Source organism: Tetrao urogallus, assembly GCF_951394365.1.
Source record: "Tetrao urogallus genome assembly, chromosome: 6".
NCBI classification, from domain to species: Eukaryota; Metazoa; Chordata; class Aves; order Galliformes; family Phasianidae; genus Tetrao; species Tetrao urogallus.
In genome coordinates this window covers 27,379,678-27,398,544 of record NC_136819.1, presented here as the reverse complement: position 1 = coordinate 27,398,544, position 18,867 = coordinate 27,379,678, and the positions used below count along the sequence as shown (strand labels likewise).

General features: G+C 36.2%; 1 protein-coding gene across 2 annotated transcripts in view; it reads left to right on the top strand.

Annotated features, from left to right (window-relative positions):
- PCNX1 (pecanex 1) overlaps nucleotides 1-18,867 on the top strand; it is a gene marked incomplete at both ends in the record, with an annotated part of 81,607 nt that overhangs the window by 57,393 nt on the left and 5,347 nt on the right. For both annotated transcript variants that reach the window (XM_079537769.1, XM_079537768.1), the window contains 17 exons: nucleotides 935-1,044; nucleotides 2,211-2,316; nucleotides 3,407-3,499; nucleotides 5,033-5,183; nucleotides 5,762-5,903; nucleotides 6,792-6,969; nucleotides 7,362-7,470; nucleotides 8,071-8,200; nucleotides 9,529-9,587; nucleotides 10,302-10,517; nucleotides 10,938-11,191; nucleotides 12,041-12,271; nucleotides 13,547-13,647; nucleotides 14,506-14,656; nucleotides 15,306-15,536; nucleotides 15,906-16,180; nucleotides 17,780-18,033. In XM_079537769.1, the coding sequence (XP_079393895.1) occupies nucleotides 935-1,044; nucleotides 2,211-2,316; nucleotides 3,407-3,499; nucleotides 5,033-5,183; nucleotides 5,762-5,903; nucleotides 6,792-6,969; nucleotides 7,362-7,470; nucleotides 8,071-8,200; nucleotides 9,529-9,587; nucleotides 10,302-10,517; nucleotides 10,938-11,191; nucleotides 12,041-12,271; nucleotides 13,547-13,647; nucleotides 14,506-14,656; nucleotides 15,306-15,536; nucleotides 15,906-16,180; nucleotides 17,780-18,033 (2,791 nt within the window). The remainder of the gene's footprint in view (nucleotides 1-934; nucleotides 1,045-2,210; nucleotides 2,317-3,406; nucleotides 3,500-5,032; nucleotides 5,184-5,761; nucleotides 5,904-6,791; nucleotides 6,970-7,361; nucleotides 7,471-8,070; nucleotides 8,201-9,528; nucleotides 9,588-10,301; nucleotides 10,518-10,937; nucleotides 11,192-12,040; nucleotides 12,272-13,546; nucleotides 13,648-14,505; nucleotides 14,657-15,305; nucleotides 15,537-15,905; nucleotides 16,181-17,779; nucleotides 18,034-18,867) is intronic.

Genomic DNA, 18,867 nt, shown 5'->3' with positions numbered 1-18,867 from the left:
GGAGCAAAGCAGACTTTGGCTTTTAAAAGGTGATCTATTTATGTGCTACCTGTTATTTGCCTAAAACATGACCCTTACCTTCAGTTCTGTTCTGTGTTAATTCTTGTAACAATCATGGAACTTCCTTATTTCTTACAGAGTTATTATGTATTGATGTATTAATTTCTAAAATAGGGTTCTTCTTAAATATTTTTTTTGTGGTGATATAAACCATAAACTGTTTTCAGATCTGTGTTTATTTGAAAAGATATAGGAAAGGGTTTCCAGTGTCTAAGTGATGATGTATGTCTGCCTACACAAACAAGCAGCCTTTCCTTAAAATGCCATTGTGTTTGATTCTGGTTCTTTTTCATTCTGCAGACAGCAAAAAGCTGTTAGAGAAAATATTTCCATCACCACAGAACATGATTAGCTTTCTGCAGATAAGTCTGCTTGTCTCATTAGCCTTTGTATACTTTTCTGTTCAAGACAAGTTCTAAGGAAGGGTCACTGTCTTTTTTTTTTTTTTTTTTTTGCTGATCCAGCACAGATTATGAAAATAAAAACATACATAAACACTGCTTCCATCTTAAGTCAGACTCTTATTTAAAAAAGACTTGAGAAATAACGTGGGGAGCTTTCAGAGTAAGTGACTAAAAATGCAATTCTAAGGATGTGCTCCTGGGGAATGTATGAAATTCTTGAGTGTTACGAAAACTCGTGACTACTAAATGATTAAGATAGTATAGCCCTAAGGAGTGTAGACTGTTAGAACTTCTAACCTATAGTTAAATATTGAATAGTGTTTTTCTGCTGGAATTCCAATTTATTTGTGGAATTGTAGAGTGATTATTTATGTATTTCCATTCTTGTATTATGAAACATGGAGTTCTTATGTGGCAGATAAGTGTTAAATACTTTGCCTCCTTCTTATTTACACTTTTTTTTTCTCCAGGATTCTTGGGATGGGCAGCATATTCCAGTTCTCTTCTCCATATTTTGTGGTTTGTTAGTGGCAATGTCATATCATCTCAGCAGACAAAGTAGTGACCCTTCTGTGCTTTTGTAAGTGACTCTTTTTGAATCATTTTTCAAGGAAGAAGCAAGTCTCAAAGGGATTTTAGATACAAAATATTAAACTGACATTGGAGTTGTCAAAAATCATATGATATTGGTTCAGTACTTTAAAAGGAAACTTTCAAATTTTGCACCTGCTTTCTCCTTTGAAGGGCAACCTTTCTTTACAACTGAAGTCTGATTCGGATGCTTTCTAATTACCAGTCGTGTGCCAGCTTCCTGCTAGTGCATTTGTGTAGCAATGATTTGTAATGATTAAAGAGGTGCTGAAAGTACTAGTTTAAGCTTAAGCCCACTTGTGGATTTTTCTTGGACTATACTTTTCTCGCTTAATTTGATACTGCATTTTTCCCTTGAATGTATGGTCCAAGAACAAATTAAAATTTGATCTTGGATACAGACCAGTGTTTGTGCACCCATCCAAAATGGGGAAACAGTCTTGTTCATCTGTGTTGGGGTGTATTGATTTGATGATGGGAGTACTTACCAGTTAGCAGTTATGTATGTAAAACAAAATACTTACAGTAGGAGAAAAGTGGCTTCCACAGAATAGCCAGTAAAGGCTCATTTGGCACATATGTGGTTAGGCAGAGCTTGAACTTGGATTTAAATGTAGCTATAATGCTGGATGAATTTGAGCAGTTGTCTGAGTCATGTTATCAGAGCCTCTTCTGTAGATAGAGAGATCAGAGATTTGTACCTGAGTATTCGTGCAGGATCTCCAGAAAATTTATCAGTTTGATTTAAGTCAGGGAATTCTTTGTTCTCTAACTCATGTGTTCAGGTTGTGTCTGAACTTTGGAGCATGTAGAGCTTTTGTTTTATTACTTATGTGCTAAAGTTTAGTTTCATGACTAGTTTGATCACAGTTTAGAAATTCAGCATTTGTCCAATTATTTGTTACCCAGTCCCTAGAAAAATAAGCAGCTAGATTTATTCATACAGCAGTTCAAGTTCTCTCTTTGTGTAGCTGGAGGACTGGTGCTATTCTAAAATTGAGATCTTGTTATAAATCAACTTTTCCATGTGGAAGCATAATATACTAGTGCTTTTTTTGTAATAAACTTGTAGTAAATAAATCTTCTGATTTTGTTACTCTTCTAACAGCAGAGTAGTTCATGCTTTTCAATAGGTTCTTTTTGTCTTTCTTCAAGCTCTTTAGTGCAATCAAAATTTTTTCCTAATTCTGAAGACAAAAACCCTGAGGATCCTCTGTCTGAAGTGAAAGATCCTCTACCTGAAAAGCTTAGAAATTCTGTGGTAAGTAGGCATTTTTAATCACTTGTTTTCTAATTCAGTCTAATCTGGAGCAGTAAATAAAAGACTTGGCAAATTTAACTTTTACAAAAGACTATCTCCTTGAGTTGGTCTGGGCTCTGAAGGATGAACAGTATCAACAGATTTCTCCTAGTACAGCAGACACAAGTATGATATGATTCAAATGTGTGGAAACTACAAACAGAGAAATCACAGTCTTAACAGCAGTAGGACAGAAAGACTGTATGAGAGTTGTAACTCAATATCTTTAGTTGCTGGGAGAGTGGGGGAGCTGAGGATGACTTTCAGTGTTTTTAAAACGTAGAATTTCTTCTATTGCAGGAAAAAAAAAAAAAACAAAAAACCTGCATCCCAAAAGGTTAAGGCCTTGAAGTAATAATTGCTCTGCATAAGTATTTTTCTGGTTTTAGAGTAGTTTATCTTGTAATGCTTTTCTGTGTGTGTTTTCAGTGGGAGCAATTCTAAACTTGGAAGACTGTGACTTCTAATGACCCTGAGCCTATATCGCCCTCTTGTGACTAGCTTGATGCTAATCATTTTGTTGGGTTTTTTTTATCCTTTCCCAAAGTGTAGCTTCTATTGCATTTATTTTTTTTTGAGATAACAGAAAATTCAGGTTCATTGGTCTTTCCAAAGCCATCCTTTGCTCTTCTGTAGAGGAGGAGAAAGGAGAAGAGTTGTTCTGCCAGGTAGTTAGCTTTGTCTGAACAGCTGTCTTGAGAGCTCTTAATTGCTCTATTCACAGATCATAGCAATTCACAGATCACATCTGGAAAATCTGGTTAGCATTGTCAGATTTTTTCACTGCTATATATAAACCTTAATGGTCCTGAATGAGAGTGTGTTGAGTATATTAATTTGTCCTGTCACACTTTGAGTAGATATCTTCCCAGTTAACTTATTTGAATCAGTGCCCTTGTGACATTTCTGATAACTTCACTGGAAGCTGTTAACACTGGCATCATTGGAGTTTCTTTTAATCAGTTTCACTATTACTGCTGATGCACATTAGGATTCTGAAGAGGACGACCAAACTGATGCTTGCTAAAATTATTTTGTTTTGACTTTCCAGAGTGAACGATTGCAGTCTGACCTGATTGTGTGTATAGTCATTGGTGTGCTCTATTTTGCAATTCACGTCAGTACAGTATTTACAGTTTTACAGGTAAGGTGTTCCATCAAGTGTTCCATTAGTTTTCTGTATACAAATATTCTAATGATACGTAACACTTAGCAGAGCAGTGTTATTACCAGAATGAATAGATTTAGGTTATCCTTAAATTTATAGTGTGACAAGGGCGTGACTGATCATTTTCACATTTCAGCTTTTTGTGTCAAATTCTTAAGTGGTTAGGTTTGTTGGCTTTTGTTTGTTGCATTTCTTAGTTTGCATTAGACCTGACACAAACTGCCCTCTCTTAATCTGTCTCTGCTAAGTTGGTGTAAAGAAAAATAGAAAAGGTTTGATTATTAAAGTTTGTGAGGGTGAACACTGACTCAGAAACTGCGTGCGTGCTAATGTGGCAATGGAGTGCAGGGCAAGGAGTAGCCATTTCCAGAAATGCTTGTTTTCAGGACTTCAGGAAATCTGAGTTTTAGGGTGCTTTTTGACTTGTCACTCTAGGTAATACTTCTGCTTTGGGTATCTTTAAAGTGTATATATGCATCCTACTTAATGATGATTACACAGCACCATATCCTGTACTTGAATTTGTTTAATAAAGGCATTTGTCTAAGAATTGCAGTTACTGACTTATTTCAGTATTCCTCAAATGACTATGTCAGTTAGCTTATGAACAGCCTTATTTCAGACAAGTGAAAGTTTCTCGTACATATTTTAAAAGCATTTCACACACACACATATATATATATACCTATACTATATATATATGTATATATATAGGTATCTTTAGATTTTCAGATGTTTTATTTTCAGTGTTCCATTTGGGAAGGTGTGCAAGGCTTTTCTAAGGGGATTCTCTCTTCTATTGTATGTTTGGACAGCAGTGCTCCTCCTGAATTTTATGTTCTTCCACGTTTGAGAAACTTGGCTTTATGGTCTTTACCTTTGTGTAGTGCAATAGAATTAGGTTTTGAGAGTTATAACAAGATAAAGTTATAACGTTATAACAAGATAAAGAAAATTCTGATTTTACTTAGGTATATCCACTAATTTAAAGCATATAGGAGATGTTATTGTGAAATTCAGTCTTCAGACTATTTAAATATGGTGATGTTTCTTGAGTGTCATAAAGGAGTTTGGTCTTAATTGAAGATTTCTTATTCACGTTCTCCTTGAGAATATAAGAGATGATGATTTATTTTTTCTTATACCTCTTTTATCCAACAGGTGAAAATGGAAAGTGGATTTGTCTTTAGAGGATTGTAGCTTTATTATGTATCTAATGAAATGCAGATGAGTAAAAAGTAATGACTGTGAAGGAAGATTGGTGTACTATTTTTGCTTTAAAATGCTTCTAAACTTAGTGGAAAATTAGAAATAAAGTTTTTGTTCTTGGGCATTTCCTGTTTGATCTTTAAGTTGGCAGTACAGTTATTCACAAAGTATATGCCCAGATTATGTGAGCAACATATGTTGGAGAAAGCGTTGTGTTATAGTGTATGATTTTTTTTTATTTCTTCTATTTTTTTATTATAGAACACAAATCTTAATTTCTTCAATTCTTCTCTTCTTTAGCCTATTTTAAGTTATGTTCTCTATGCATTGGTGGGTACGGTAGGCTTTGTGACCCATTACGTTCTGCCTCAACTCCGAAAGCAACTTCCTTGGCATTGCTTTTCTCACCCGCTGCTGAAAACCAAGGAATACTATCAGTTTGAAGTCCGAAGTAAGTACCACTAGTGATATGCTTTGAATTTGCAGTAGTTGCTAACCAACTTGTGTTAATGATTGCCACACTTCAACTTCTTCCTTTATTATTGTCACCAGCGGAATGTTTCTTGACACCTGATTTAGTTATGTTTTAGTTGGTCACTTCGTCATACTTCGATTCTGTGGCACTTTGAAGTGATTATGATGCTATGTTATATGTGCTATATTGTCATATATTTCAGAGCAGTCCCACTAAGATTTTGAGGACTGTGCTTTAAGTTTCAAGGTTTGTGCTAATGATTACCTTGATGAAAAACATTCAGTTTTTTCTAAAAATTATTTAGGTAGGTGTTTTTTCAATATACTAGTTTTCAAGTGCTTCAGAGAAGTACTTCTCTAACATTTCATCTTAGGATAAATTTGATTCTTATTGGTGTTGTTCACACATTTAACAACAAAGTAGTTTTCTATTAATATCTAACTGGATACTTTTGTTCTTTGTTTAATAATAAAATGACTTGGATCAAGAATCCAGATTCTGTTACCTGATTTGATCTATCAGTGCAATCTTATCTTTTTAATATCTCCTGATAGATGCTGCGCATGTTATGTGGTTTGAGAAGCTTCACATTTGGCTCCTTTTTATAGAGAAGAATATTATCTATCCATTGATAGTCCTCAATGAGCTTAGTAGCAGTGCTAAGAGTATTGCTAGTCCAAAGAAACTGGATACTGAGTAAGTATGAAAGGCTATCAAGTAATCTGAATGTGTCTGTTCTGGTGGGAATTGAAATAGTTGTGGAAACAATGGGAAGACAGCTAATGCTATTGCCTGAACACTAAGGCAAGGAATAAATACAATTTTTCTTCATTTGAAAGCTTATGTAGAAATGAGTCACCTTGTTGGCTTTAAACAAAATGGAATATTGCAGTTTTGAAATAGGAACCTACACAAAGAAAAATCATTCAAATCATAGTATATACTATAAAGATTGGAAATTGAAGAGTTACCTAGCATTGTGATAGAAGAATTTTCTTGTTGATATGCAGTCTGTAATACGATTATCCAGCCCGCAAATTCAAGATTCTTAACATTATTTTTATAACCTTCTGATCCATCAGTTACTATCTCTGAGGGAAAAATAATAATAATAATAATTAAAAACAAAAACAAAAAACAACTGTCATTAAGTTGCATTTCTTCCTGTACAACCTAGGTCAGTATAGCCATGCAGGAAATAATGATAATTGGTGTACAGTAACATCCTCTTGCTGATTAATCTGGAGCACTTCCAGCATTTTTGCATCTTAATATCGATAACCTAAATTTAAGGCTTTATTTCTGTTCAGAAAACAGGGATACCTCTAATATTACTTAGCAAGACTGTTTTACAAATAATGTTAATCCTTTGGTTAGTGACCTCTAAAGAAAAAGTGAAGGTGTCTTTTAAAATAAGTAAATGCTCACATACCACCAACCATCCAAGGCAAATGAACAAAATCCAAATACAAACCCTGAGTTTGATGGAGATTGACGTTGCATGGGAACAACAATTTAGGTGGTCTATAAACATAGCCTTTCAGGCAGCAAATAAATAACTGTTTTCTGTTAATTTCTATTCAGGTTGGGTGCTTTAATGATCACAATAGCTGGCTTGAAGTTACTGCGTTCATCATTCAGTAGCCCAACGTGCCAGTATGTCACTGTTATTTTCACAGTGCTCTTCTTTACTTTTGATTACAAAAGTTTTACTGAGACCATGCTGCTAGATCTCTTCTTCATGTCCATACTCTTCAGCAAGGTAACTTTTAACTCTCTGTGTTTCAAGTCATCCAAAAGGGAAAACTGGCCATACCCTTAACTGGTAGCTGATCTTCAGATCATTAGTCCTGTTGGCACTTTAACAGTTCTTACAGCATATTGATTAGACTTCTCCTTCTCAAAGCACTTATGTTTTGTTGAGACAGCACTTGAGTCTTTCTAAAAATCTCATGAGTTTCTGTTGGTAGAACAATGTAGTGCATATTAATGTGACTCACTTCATAATTGCATCCTTATTGTAAGTCCAAAGGCTTCTTGTACACCAGCAAGAACTCTAGGACCAGTAAACTCCAAAGTCTATTTACTGTACTCCAAAGTATGTTGATTTTCAGTGAAAATGCTTTTTTTTTTTTTTTTTCCTCTTTCCTACAGCTTTGGGAACTCTTTTATAAGTTGAGATTTGTATATACCTACATTGCTCCCTGGCAGATAACATGGGGATCTGCCTTCCATGCTTTTGCCCAGCCTTTTGCTGTGCCACGTATCCTTTTGTAATTGCTGATTTTTTGGGGGGGGAAGGTATTTATTTATACATTCTGAATGTTATAATCATTATGTATTATGAGATATATCTCACGAATGAGCAGGTTAGTCCAATGAACGTTTATGAAAAACAGCATGCTTTCTACCTTGCTACAATATTATAAGTTGAACAGCAGCAGACAAAGTAGGAACAGAATTCTAACATAAAAAGCATAGGAATTAAACAACTGGGAAAATAACATAAGTTTTCCTTTGACGTTCCATTCCTTTTTTTCAAGAGTCACTAACCATGTGATTTCAGATTGTGAGTATTGTTTGTGTAGGCGGGATTGAATAGAGTATCAATTTAGTGTCATGTTAGATTTGGTGGTAATTATCTGAAAATTCTACAACAAATACCGTTAATTATTTCTGTTTTCAAAAGCAAAAGTAATCCCTTTGACAAGTGGAGAAACTGTAACGATACTTTGCTGCACAATATTTCTTGGAGATTGTTTTCTTTTTTCTTACTTGGTGCTGCTGTATACTTCACGTATTGTTACAGAAGCTTGAGGAAAGTTTTTGCTGCTTTGTTTTCCTTAATCCTGTTATCCTACAGATTCTGCAATGTTATTTGTCCAAGCAGCTGTGTCAGCATTCTTCTCTACTCCACTGAATCCTTTCCTGGGAAGTGCAATATTTATCACTTCTTATGCCAGACCTGTCAAATTCTGGGAAAGAGACTACAAGTAGGTGAAATAAGACTCTTAAAGACTGTGTCCTTTGTTTTACTTAAACGTGGAACTAAGGCTAAATGAGTGTTCACCTTGAAGTGCTGCTATCTTATTTTTCCTGAAGAAAATTAGAGCACTAATCTTCTTTCTGAAATGGCATAGCAATTGTTTTTATTCTAGCAGCATTTACATTGGCTTCTTAGGTAATTGCTACCGAGAGGTATGCAATTTTGGTATTGTTTTTTAAGCATCAAAATTATAGCTTTATAAAGTGCAATTGCATTCAAAGCATGAGTTTATTTTAAAAAGACTGTTGGGAGAGTACATTAACTGTATTTGACTTCTCCTCATTATTGTCCATTTCACAGCTAAAACTGGTTAACCTCATTATAAAATCTTAAAATCCTTGTATGATCAAGATGCCATTAGAAGACTATTCATGTCAGATTACCTCTTTGTGTTTTATTTCTCTGAAGTCCCCCATTTTTGACAGAATATTAGTTATGTTAGTAAATTATTTAAGTGTAGTTGTCACATCTAAAGCTTTGTGATATCTGGCTAAGAAAACAGTTACACTTAGATCTACGGCTACAGATATATTGTGACTGCATACAGTGGACAGGCTTCATTAATTACAGAGTCATAATGCTATTATAGGCAGAAAATAGAATCGTAGAATCACCAAGGTTGGAAAAGACTTCTGAGATCATCCAGTCCAACTGTCCACCTATCACTGATGTTTCCCACAACTATGTGCCTCAGTGCAACATGTAAATATTTCTTCAAAGCTTCCATGGACAGTGACTCTGCCACTTCCATGGGCAGCCTGTTCTAGCACCTAACCACTCTTTCAGAAAAAATGTTTTTCCTAACATCCAACCTGAACTTTCCCTGGTGCAACTTGAGGCCATTTCTCTAGTCCTATTGGGGAAAGAGCTGACCCCCCGCCTCAACACAGCCTCCTTTCAAGTAGTTGTAGAAAGCTATAAGGTCTCCCCTGAGCCTCCTCTTTCCCAGACTGAACAATCCCAGTTCCCTCAGCCACTCCTCGTAAGACTTGTGCTCAAGACCCCTCAGCAGCTTCATTGCCCTCCTCTGAACAAGGTCTGGGGCCTCAGAGTTTTGAGTTCTTGAGTGAGGGACCCAAAGCTGAACACAGTACTCAAGGTGTGGCCTAATCAGGGCTGAGTACAGAGGGATATAAAATACTTGAAGAAAAAAGAAAAAAATTTTAGAAATATTTCACTGGGAATACTTCTATCAATTTCTGTTAGCAGTAGTTTCTTCCCATAGATTTTCTTACAGTAATAAATTTCATTAAGAACACTTCATTTTAATTTCAGCACGAAGCGTGTGGATCATTCAAATACAAGATTGGCTTCGCAGCTTGATCGAAATCCAGGTAGCTTTCATGTGTTTTTGTTCTGTACTTACTAACACGCTCACAAGGAACAAAGATAAAAATGTTTATTTCTTATGGGATTTGTGAGATTTCCCAGTTTGTCTTCCGAGTTCTTTTTTTTTCTTTTTTTTTTTTTTCCCAAACCCTACTGGACCTTTGTTATCTCCTGTTATTTTTTTCCTTCATTATCTCTCTCCTTACTTCGTTGTTTACTTTTCTATGCACTTTTCTTGTTTCTTTTTTACCTTTGTGTATCTCTGCTTTACTTTTTCTTCAGCTATAATTGCAGTATTAAGTTGTTTTGCTTCTTTATTCTTAAGCAACCAAAAAGCTAAACATTATTTGAGGACGTCTCAATGTTACGATGATGAGACCTATACAGCAGTTGTTGTTGAGATGCTTTTGTGCATATTTGCTTTTGCACATTATTATATGGAGTAGATTGGTGAGAGATGCATGAGTTAAACTGAAAGAATAATTTGGAAAATGGAGGAGTAAGAGCGAAAAATTTTTGTCAAAAGTATTGAACTTCACTTAGCAGTTATTCAGAGTAGTTGTCTTGAGAACTGGGGTAGGAACAGAGGGCACGAGGTTGATAGCCTTGAAACAACACTGTTGAGAAGAATGTAAGACTCGGTGTGGATTGATAATTGACATTCCAGCTTGAGTTTTTCTGCAGATGTAGATGATAACCAAAATTCAATCTTCCTGCAGGTTCAGATGATAACAATCTGAATTCAATCTTCTATGAACATTTAACCCGTTCCCTTCAGCACAGCCTATGTGGAGATTTATTGTTGGGTCGATGGGGAAACTACAGTACTGGGGACTGCTTCATTCTTGCCTCTGACTACCTCAATGCACTAGTACACCTTATAGAGATAGGAAATGGTTTGGTCACCTTCCAGCTGAGAGGGCTTGAATTCAGAGGTGAGTGTGTTGCCCTTCCTTAACTGTCTATAGCACAAACAGGTCTTTTGGTCTGAAAATTTCAGTTATTTTCTGTTCCATCCTATAAATTATTCACTTTGAAAATTGAGCTTCGGGGCCACTTTATGCCATCTGACCCCTGAGGAAAAATAACCTCTAACAGATCTGATGCTAAGCCTCTCTTCACATTTAATGCAATATGGCTATGATAACTGATTCATAACACTACCTAATTAGAATGTGTGTGATCCTACGCTGATAAATTAAACTATCCAAATCTCTAGTTCACTGTCAAGTAGTTAACTTGGTGTTGCAGAAAAATAATTGGACTCTAATATGATTTGTAAATACTTGTAAATGCAAGTCAACATTAAAACAATTGTATGAAGCATTTAATTTTATTATTTTCTCTTTCCTAAGGAACTTATTGTCAGCAAAGAGAAGTAGAAGCCATCACTGAAGGCGTAGAGGAAGATGAAGGTTTCTGTTGCTGTGAACCTGGTCACCTTCCTCACATGCTTTCATTTAATGCTGCATTTGGGCAGCGTTGGCTGGCTTGGGAAGTGCTTGTGACAAAGTATGTTCTGGAGGGTTACAGTATCACAGACAACAGTGCGGCATCCATGCTGCAAGTCTTTGATCTCCGGAAAATTCTCACCACTTACTACGTGAAGGTATGAGTCAAATTACTATAAACTCTGGGGGAGCTAGGCTGGATTATAGCTGGGGGTGGTTTTGTGCACTGAACTTCCACTAGTTTTCATGGGTGGGATATGAATTATAGCTTTATGAACCGCTTCATCAAAAGAGGCCAGAGTTTGCTGTACTGACAATTATAATTGATATTTGGTTGTAAGAGCAGAAAAATGACCAAGAGGCTGTTCTTTCTTACTGAAACTGAACTAGAAACTGAAAGGCTATTACCAAAATGCTATAGCCATTGTAAATGAAATGGTAACTGGTATGACTCTCTTGGAAAGAGCCAAAGTCATTTCTTTCCTTTATTTTTGTTTTACTCAAAGAAGGATCCTATTAAATCTGCAAATTTTCTGTATAGACTTTAGGTCCCTTATATGATTTATTTCCCTATTTGTGATCTGTCATGAAAAATTTTAAGTTTAAATTTTTCTGAGGTACATTCACACAAAGTTTTTCTCCAAATATGACTATTAAGCTGCCTCACCTTTAAATTTAGTATTTTAATTATTTAGAAGTATACTATCCATGTTCACTCAATTAAGAATTCCCATTTATGTGTTTTTCTGCAATTAGCCTGCTCCATCCATTTTTCTTTCCCTTACTCCTTAAGTGTATGCTTTAAAAACTTTTGGGAGTCATTGAAAATATTAACATACACAGATCTATATTGCTGTTGAATTTATAGCATCTGGGAGCTAAGTAAGCTCTATTGTGTATCATTTTTCCTCGTTACCAAGAAAGTCTGTGAATGAGTTGAAAAATTTTAGGTTAATATTTTTTTATTGTAATAATACTGACTCATGGATTTTTAATTACTATTTCAGGGAATCATCTATTATGTCACAACTTCCCCCAAGTTAGAGGAGTGGTTAGCTAATGAGACAATGCAGGAAGGACTGCGGTTGTGCACAGACCGCAATTATGTTGATGTAGACCCAACGTTTAACCCCAATATTGATGAAGATTATGACCACCGTCTAGCAGGAATCTCAAGAGAGAGTTTCTGTATGATTTATTTGAACTGGATAGAATATTGCTGCTCTCGAAGAGAAAAGGTAGGTATGAATACGTGAGGATAGGTATTCAGTATTCAAGAATTGTCTCATTTCTTCCTTGTTGCCTCAGATTAGTGTTTTAATACTGATCTTTTAGAAAATAAAAAATTGAAATGTTATTTTGTTTTGATGTTCTAATCTAGATACGTGAATTTAAATAATTTCTGTAAGTAAGGAAGTGTACAGTGTGACCTGTCTGCTACTGCCTATTCAGTTACCAGCTTAAAAGAATCAGTTGAAATCTGGTCCACCATTTGTCTATGTAGATGATTCTATGATGTTGCATATTTAGATGTCACTGTCCACAAATGAACCCTAATATAATCTTGCGACAGGTTTTTATAAGATTGCCAACTTTTTGTTAGTGATTATTACTATAACTTTGCTTTGGACAACTGGAACTGTTGGCTTGTGAAAGCGATCATCCCGTATCTAACTCTTTTCCCCTCCAAAGCCACCTTTTAAATAGGAACACTAGTGTGTTTGCAGGAGAGTGCTTTTACTGTTCACAAAAAGTTGTATGTACTCTAGTCAGGTAGTTTGGAAATGAGCAAGAATTGATTGACAATAAAGGATGGAATATAATTTGATTTCACCTTCTGCATGAACTGTTGGAAGCTTCAGAATTTTTTACTTCTGGAGCTAAAAGATTAGGTAGCAGCCCATCTTAAAGGAATTAAGACTTAACGGGTTTTGTAGTCAGATGACAAACAGCAGCCAAAGAAAATAATTTCCTATCAAGTGACTATTTTGTGAAACGTATTGTGGACGTATTAAAATCCCTTAATGCTGCTACTATCATGCGGATCATCATGCAGCTCCAAATGGCTTTGAGCTGAGGGTGAATTCCCCTGAATAAGCTGTAGTCTGGGCAAGTTGTCAATTGACTCAGAATTGTATACTCCTAACCACTAAGCAAGAATCCAGCTTTTTCACTAAGAATACTTTTGTTGTAATGTCATACTCTTGCTAAACAACAGTTTGCATACAGGGTGCACCATACCAATGAGGAAAGTGCATGTATCCCTTCAAGTTACAATTCATCTTATTTAAAATATAATGTGTACTTGTCTATCTTTACAAATATGTAGAATACTTGCTTTTTTTTTTTAATTCATAGTGAAAGTCTGAATAGAGTAGCTGATGAGGTAGGTACATGTACAAGGCCTGTGTACCTTTGTATGCATTTGGGTGTTTTATTCCTTAGAGCAGTTTTTTAATGTCAAATGTTTAACTCTTTTTACTGTTTTTTGTTTTTTTTTTTCTTGCTGCAAGCCACTGGATTCAAGTAGAGACTCACCCCTGGTTACACTGTGTTATGGGCTTTGTGTTCTGGGGCGGAGAGCGTTGGGAACAGCTTCACATCATATGTCTAGGTAATAAAATCTTGTTGTAAACTCTGCTTTCTCAAATTCCCTCTGAGATTCTAAATTATATATTGGATGAGTACTTCTTCAGGAAAAATGGTGAGAGTTAGTTAATTTCATCCTTCCTTAACTTGGGCGGATAGGCTGTATGATCTGTCTTCATGTTAACAGCCAGTGAAACATAACCAAAGAAACATAACCAAAGCACGTGAGGTAGAACTAGAATTTGAGCATTTTGTTTTATAGAACAACTGGAAGGTCAGCTTTCTGATGTGGCTAAGCTCCAACAATAACCAGTAGAAAAAAAACCTCAAAGCTGATTGAGTTCTGAAAGTAAAAACTGTTTTACTTCAGTTTGATGGAAATGTTCTTCTAAGTACCAGTGAGCTTCCCCAAGAAGATCTTAGAGATATGCAGTCACAAGAGTGATCAGAACGTTTGATTTTTCACTAGACTCCCATTAGCTTAGTAAAAGTAAATGATGTCACTAAGTATGAGTTATCTATCAAGACTTGATTTCGTGCTAAAACATCCACGACTGAGGCTACATCTTATTCTTGATTGATCCACTGAGGTGTTGTACTCAAGCCTTTTCTTTTAATGATCTTCAGAATAAAAGCAGGTGTTCCGTAGAGTTCCTGTTTACTCAAGTCCATGTAAATAGTCACTTGCCTACATAGTTTATTCATCTTCACTTTAGTGCATGTAGACACCTTGTGTCAAGACTTTACTTACACAAATGCTCACTTGTATTTTCCCTTCCATCTTCTCTCTTATTAATAGAGAAGAGTGGTATGCCTTCATGTACAGCTTAGTATCTCCTTACCTTATTAATTATACGGACAAACTTTTTTTTTTCCTCAACAGTAATCTGGAATCCTTCTTGTATGGCTTGCATGCCCTTTTTAAGGGCGACTTCCGTATCTCTTCAATTAGGGATGAATGGATCTTTGCTGACATGGAATTGCTGAGGAAAGTAGTGGTTCCTGGAATACGAATGTCACTTAAACTACATCAGGTGAGGAATTTGATGGAAAGCTGACTTTTATTTCTGCACGTTCTTTCTTCTAAATGTTAAGTGCTGGGAGAGAGACACTCAGCTCTTATTGTTTGCTTTGGAGGACTATTATTTTTCTTCCCTTAAAGAGATGTCTAAAATAAGATGTGCAGATAGATAATGAGTGTATGTAAGGGCAGCCAGTGTCATTGTCAAACCTTACTGCTGAGATTCAAGTTTCCAGGAAAGTTAGGGAGGTCAAAATTAGAATACATAGCTTCAGAAAGAGAGGAGGAAAATAAAGGGGAGGAGGTATGTGGTAGAGGCAGACAACTGAAAATGAGTGAATATCCTGTCATGTCTTTCATCCTTAGATGTTCATGGCCAAGCCAGATGGGACTTTGAGCTACTTGGTCTAGTGGAATGTGTCCTTGCCTATGACAGGAGGATTGGAACTAGGTGGGCTTAAAGGTCCCTTCCAAGCCAAACTGTTCTGTGATTCTACAAGTCTAGTATAAAATTCAACTGAATAAATAATAGGCTCGTCCTTTGAATGATTTCTTTTCCAGTTAAAGGAAGCAAATCTTCCCTGAGGTGCAAGTTGCTTGCTTTTTATACATAGTTACATCTGAAGTATCAGTCATAATTTACCAATTGTTCTTGGAAACAGGATCACTTCACTTCTCCAGATGAATACGATGATCCTTCTGTTCTCTATGAAGCCATAACAACCCATGAGGAAAATCTAGTTATAGCACATGAAGGGGACCCTGCCTGGCGGAGTGCTGTTCTTTCCAATTCTCCCTCCCTCCTTGCTCTGCGTCACGTGATGGATGATGGTACCAACGAATACAAAATTATTATGCTGAATAAGCGCTATCTCAGTTTCAGGGTCATTAAGGTAAGTTTTGTGTATATTCCACAACGGTATAATTAAGATATACCACTAAATACTTTTAACTCAGATAATTATTTTGGTGTCGCTGGCCTGTCACTGCTGGGGCAGCTTCTTCTGTAGTAGAAGTGTTTCATCAGGATATCAGTTCCTGACTTCAAATGTTTTATTTCTCGTTCAGTTCTCATGCCCTCTTTATTCTTACTGTTGCAGGCTGTGTCCATCAGGTCAGCCCTTTCATGAATATGAATGGTTGTGGTTCTGTAGCACAATTACACATATGTGTGTAAAAGTCTACATATGGAAAGCAGTTTAGTCATGTTTTGCTTGCTGATACAGCGTTTTTACTTGGCTTCTGTCATTTATCTTTTGCAGGTGAATAAGGAGTGTGTGCGTGGCCTGTGGGCAGGACAACAACAGGAACTTGTCTTCCTGCGTAATCGCAATCCAGAAAGAGGAAGTATCCAAAATGCAAAACAAGCTCTGAGGAACATGATCAACTCCTCCTGTGACCAGCCAATTGGTTACCCAATCTATGTCTCACCTTTGACTACATCCTATTCTGATAGTCATGAACAGCTTAAGGAGATTCTTGGAGGAGCTATCAGCTTAGGAAATATCAGAAACTTCATAGTGTCTACATGGCACAGGTGAGCTGAGAAAATGAGTTCTCACAAGTATATGTTTGTGCTCCTATATGTCATTAACTAGTCTCAGGCTAACATACATGCTAACCAGGGTGTAATTTTCTAGCATTCAGCTACATGCAAATAAATAAGTAAACTTTTATTTCAAGCACATCTTAGAATATGGCAAATGCCCTGGCACAGAGTTAGCTTTGAAGGCTTGTAAACATTAAGGCACAAACTGAGTGACAGCTTAGAAAAATTTAGAGAATAAAGTTTGTGTGCAAGAATTACAATTACAATTCTTATTTCTGGTCTGATAAGAAAATACAATCCAACTACTCCGTTACTTTTTTTGTTATCATTACTTTCGCTGTCTTCACTAGGATAAACGTGCAGTGTGCAGGTGTAATGTTGGTGTGCTCGTGCACAGCAACTCAAAACTTTAGTTATTGCTCAAAGTTTTAATGTATAATATATATATGTTTATCAAGGATGTCAGAGCTAGAATATGCAGCTAGTGATGTTAGTGTAATCCACCCTGCACATAACCTTCAGGTAACCTGGTACAAAGTGTTGCTGTGCTGTGTTTTGTAGACCATTAGAACTTTTACTTCTGTCTCCTTATGACTGTGGCTGTAAAAGCAACCATGGCAATTTGCATGGCATTCAGAAACACATTCTTACCAGTTTCAGGAGCTGGTCCCATATTGGAATAATCCTCTTGCTTTTCTATGGTCATGTGTACACATAGACATCTACAGCACATCTAAACAGAACATATTCAGCGTGTGCTACATTTACTGTAGTCTGTGGCGTATGTCTTCTGTCACTATCTGCTTGTCTGACATGTGGGTAGAGCAACAGGTGAACATATAATACGGGACAGTATTTGGATCCAAGCTGTTCTGGATCCCAGGGGCAAAGGAAAAAAAAAAAAAAGATTTATTGGTGTATTTTCAGTGGGACCAAAAGAAAAAAAAATGGACAGTAGGAATTGAAAGGAAGAAGGAACATGTTGTGTTATGTGTCTGTCTGAGGTTTACCAGTGCAAACAATATGGTGAAAATCTTGTATGATTATATATGCTGGAAAATGTAACTTGCCATCTGAATGTTCAAAATTTGCAGAAGTATTTGATTCAAATAATTGCAACACATACTTGAAAATTATAATTATGTCACTGAAAGTAACAAGAAACCAAATTAAAAAAAAAATTACTCCTCATCTAAATAAGTTTTTGCTGTATGAGAGTGTGTATGACTCGTATGTTAAGAAGCATAAATTTACTAAACTGTCGCAAAATAACAAGATATTCTTCTAGCATTTTGTATTTAGAACTATTCGGAGGTCACTTTTTTCCTTCTCTCTTCCAAGGGCTATTTTATCTCAACTCTTAGTTTATCACGGCTGTTATTTGAATGGCTCTCCTGAAGAAAATTACGATCTCCTAGAAAATGACATTCATACTTACAAAGCCTGTTCTGAGAAAATAGCATTGTCTAAAAAATCTAATTTAAAAAATCCACAAAACTGACTTTACAGACTGTGCTGAGTGTGGTGTTTCTTAGATTCCTTATGCTCAGATGATATGACTTAATGTTAATTGCATTGTGTTTTCAGACTAAGGAAAGGTTGTGGAGCTGGCTGTAACAGTGGTGGAAATATTGAAGATTCTGATGCTGGAGGTGGGGCTTCTTGCACAAGTAACAATGCCACTATCAATGAGTCACAGAGCAGCGTGTCGCAAGGGGGAGTGAATGCACCTACAGGGCAGGGACCTGGAGCAGTACAGCACCCTCCTGTGGCACCTCATCCCGGGGCTCATCCCACTGCTCTTCCTGCAGCTCATCCACCAACTCATCCATCCACTCTGGGTAATGTTAAAATACAGCTATAACAATTTTTCGCAAGTACAATCCTGTAGCCAGAACCAGTCTCTCCACTCTTTGGATCTGGCCTAGGCTGATAGGAAGGACAGAACCGATAGATGTACAAACCTTGATTATTTTATTAACACCTGCTTGGGTTCCTCTCACACGGCAGTGCTGTTCTGTCTAATGGAAAGTTTCCAAACAGAGACTTATCCTGTTAAAGTTTAGGTTTTTTTTGCAAAACAGGCTACATGACTTTGCAGCAAATCTCTACAGATTGATTCATCTTATGTCTTCTGCCTTGTTGATTGTTAACGTTAAGCTTGCTGGTTTTTAATGTATTTATATTTTTCTTATGTGTATACTGGAGTGGATCATCTATCTCAATTGTATTTTAGCTAGATCCCAACAGAATGCTGATCTGAATCTAGTGAGGCAATAAGCAGTAAAATAACAAAAAAAAAAAAAGCTTTATAAATACTTCCTTTGATCAAAGAATATAAATGTGCATGTAGCTGTTCATGCTGGTTTAAAGAAAACTTAAAGGTAGCATGAGTACCTCTGCAGCTCTGAAGAGGTTTATACAAGTTCTTCATTTAGGAGTGACACTTAACATTCATAAACTGCTATTTTTTTACATTAAAATTTTCTTAATGCTTAAAAAATATGCTCTGTTTTCTGATCCAGTCTGAGTCTTTGAACATCCATTGAAGCGTATTAAGAAAGAATATTTGCGTTTTTGAAACACTGACATCTCTATCTCCTGTACTGTCTTCAGTATTGGGAACTTAAGCGTTAATATTAAGAAACAAACTGCTAACGTGGTGAGAGCAAGGC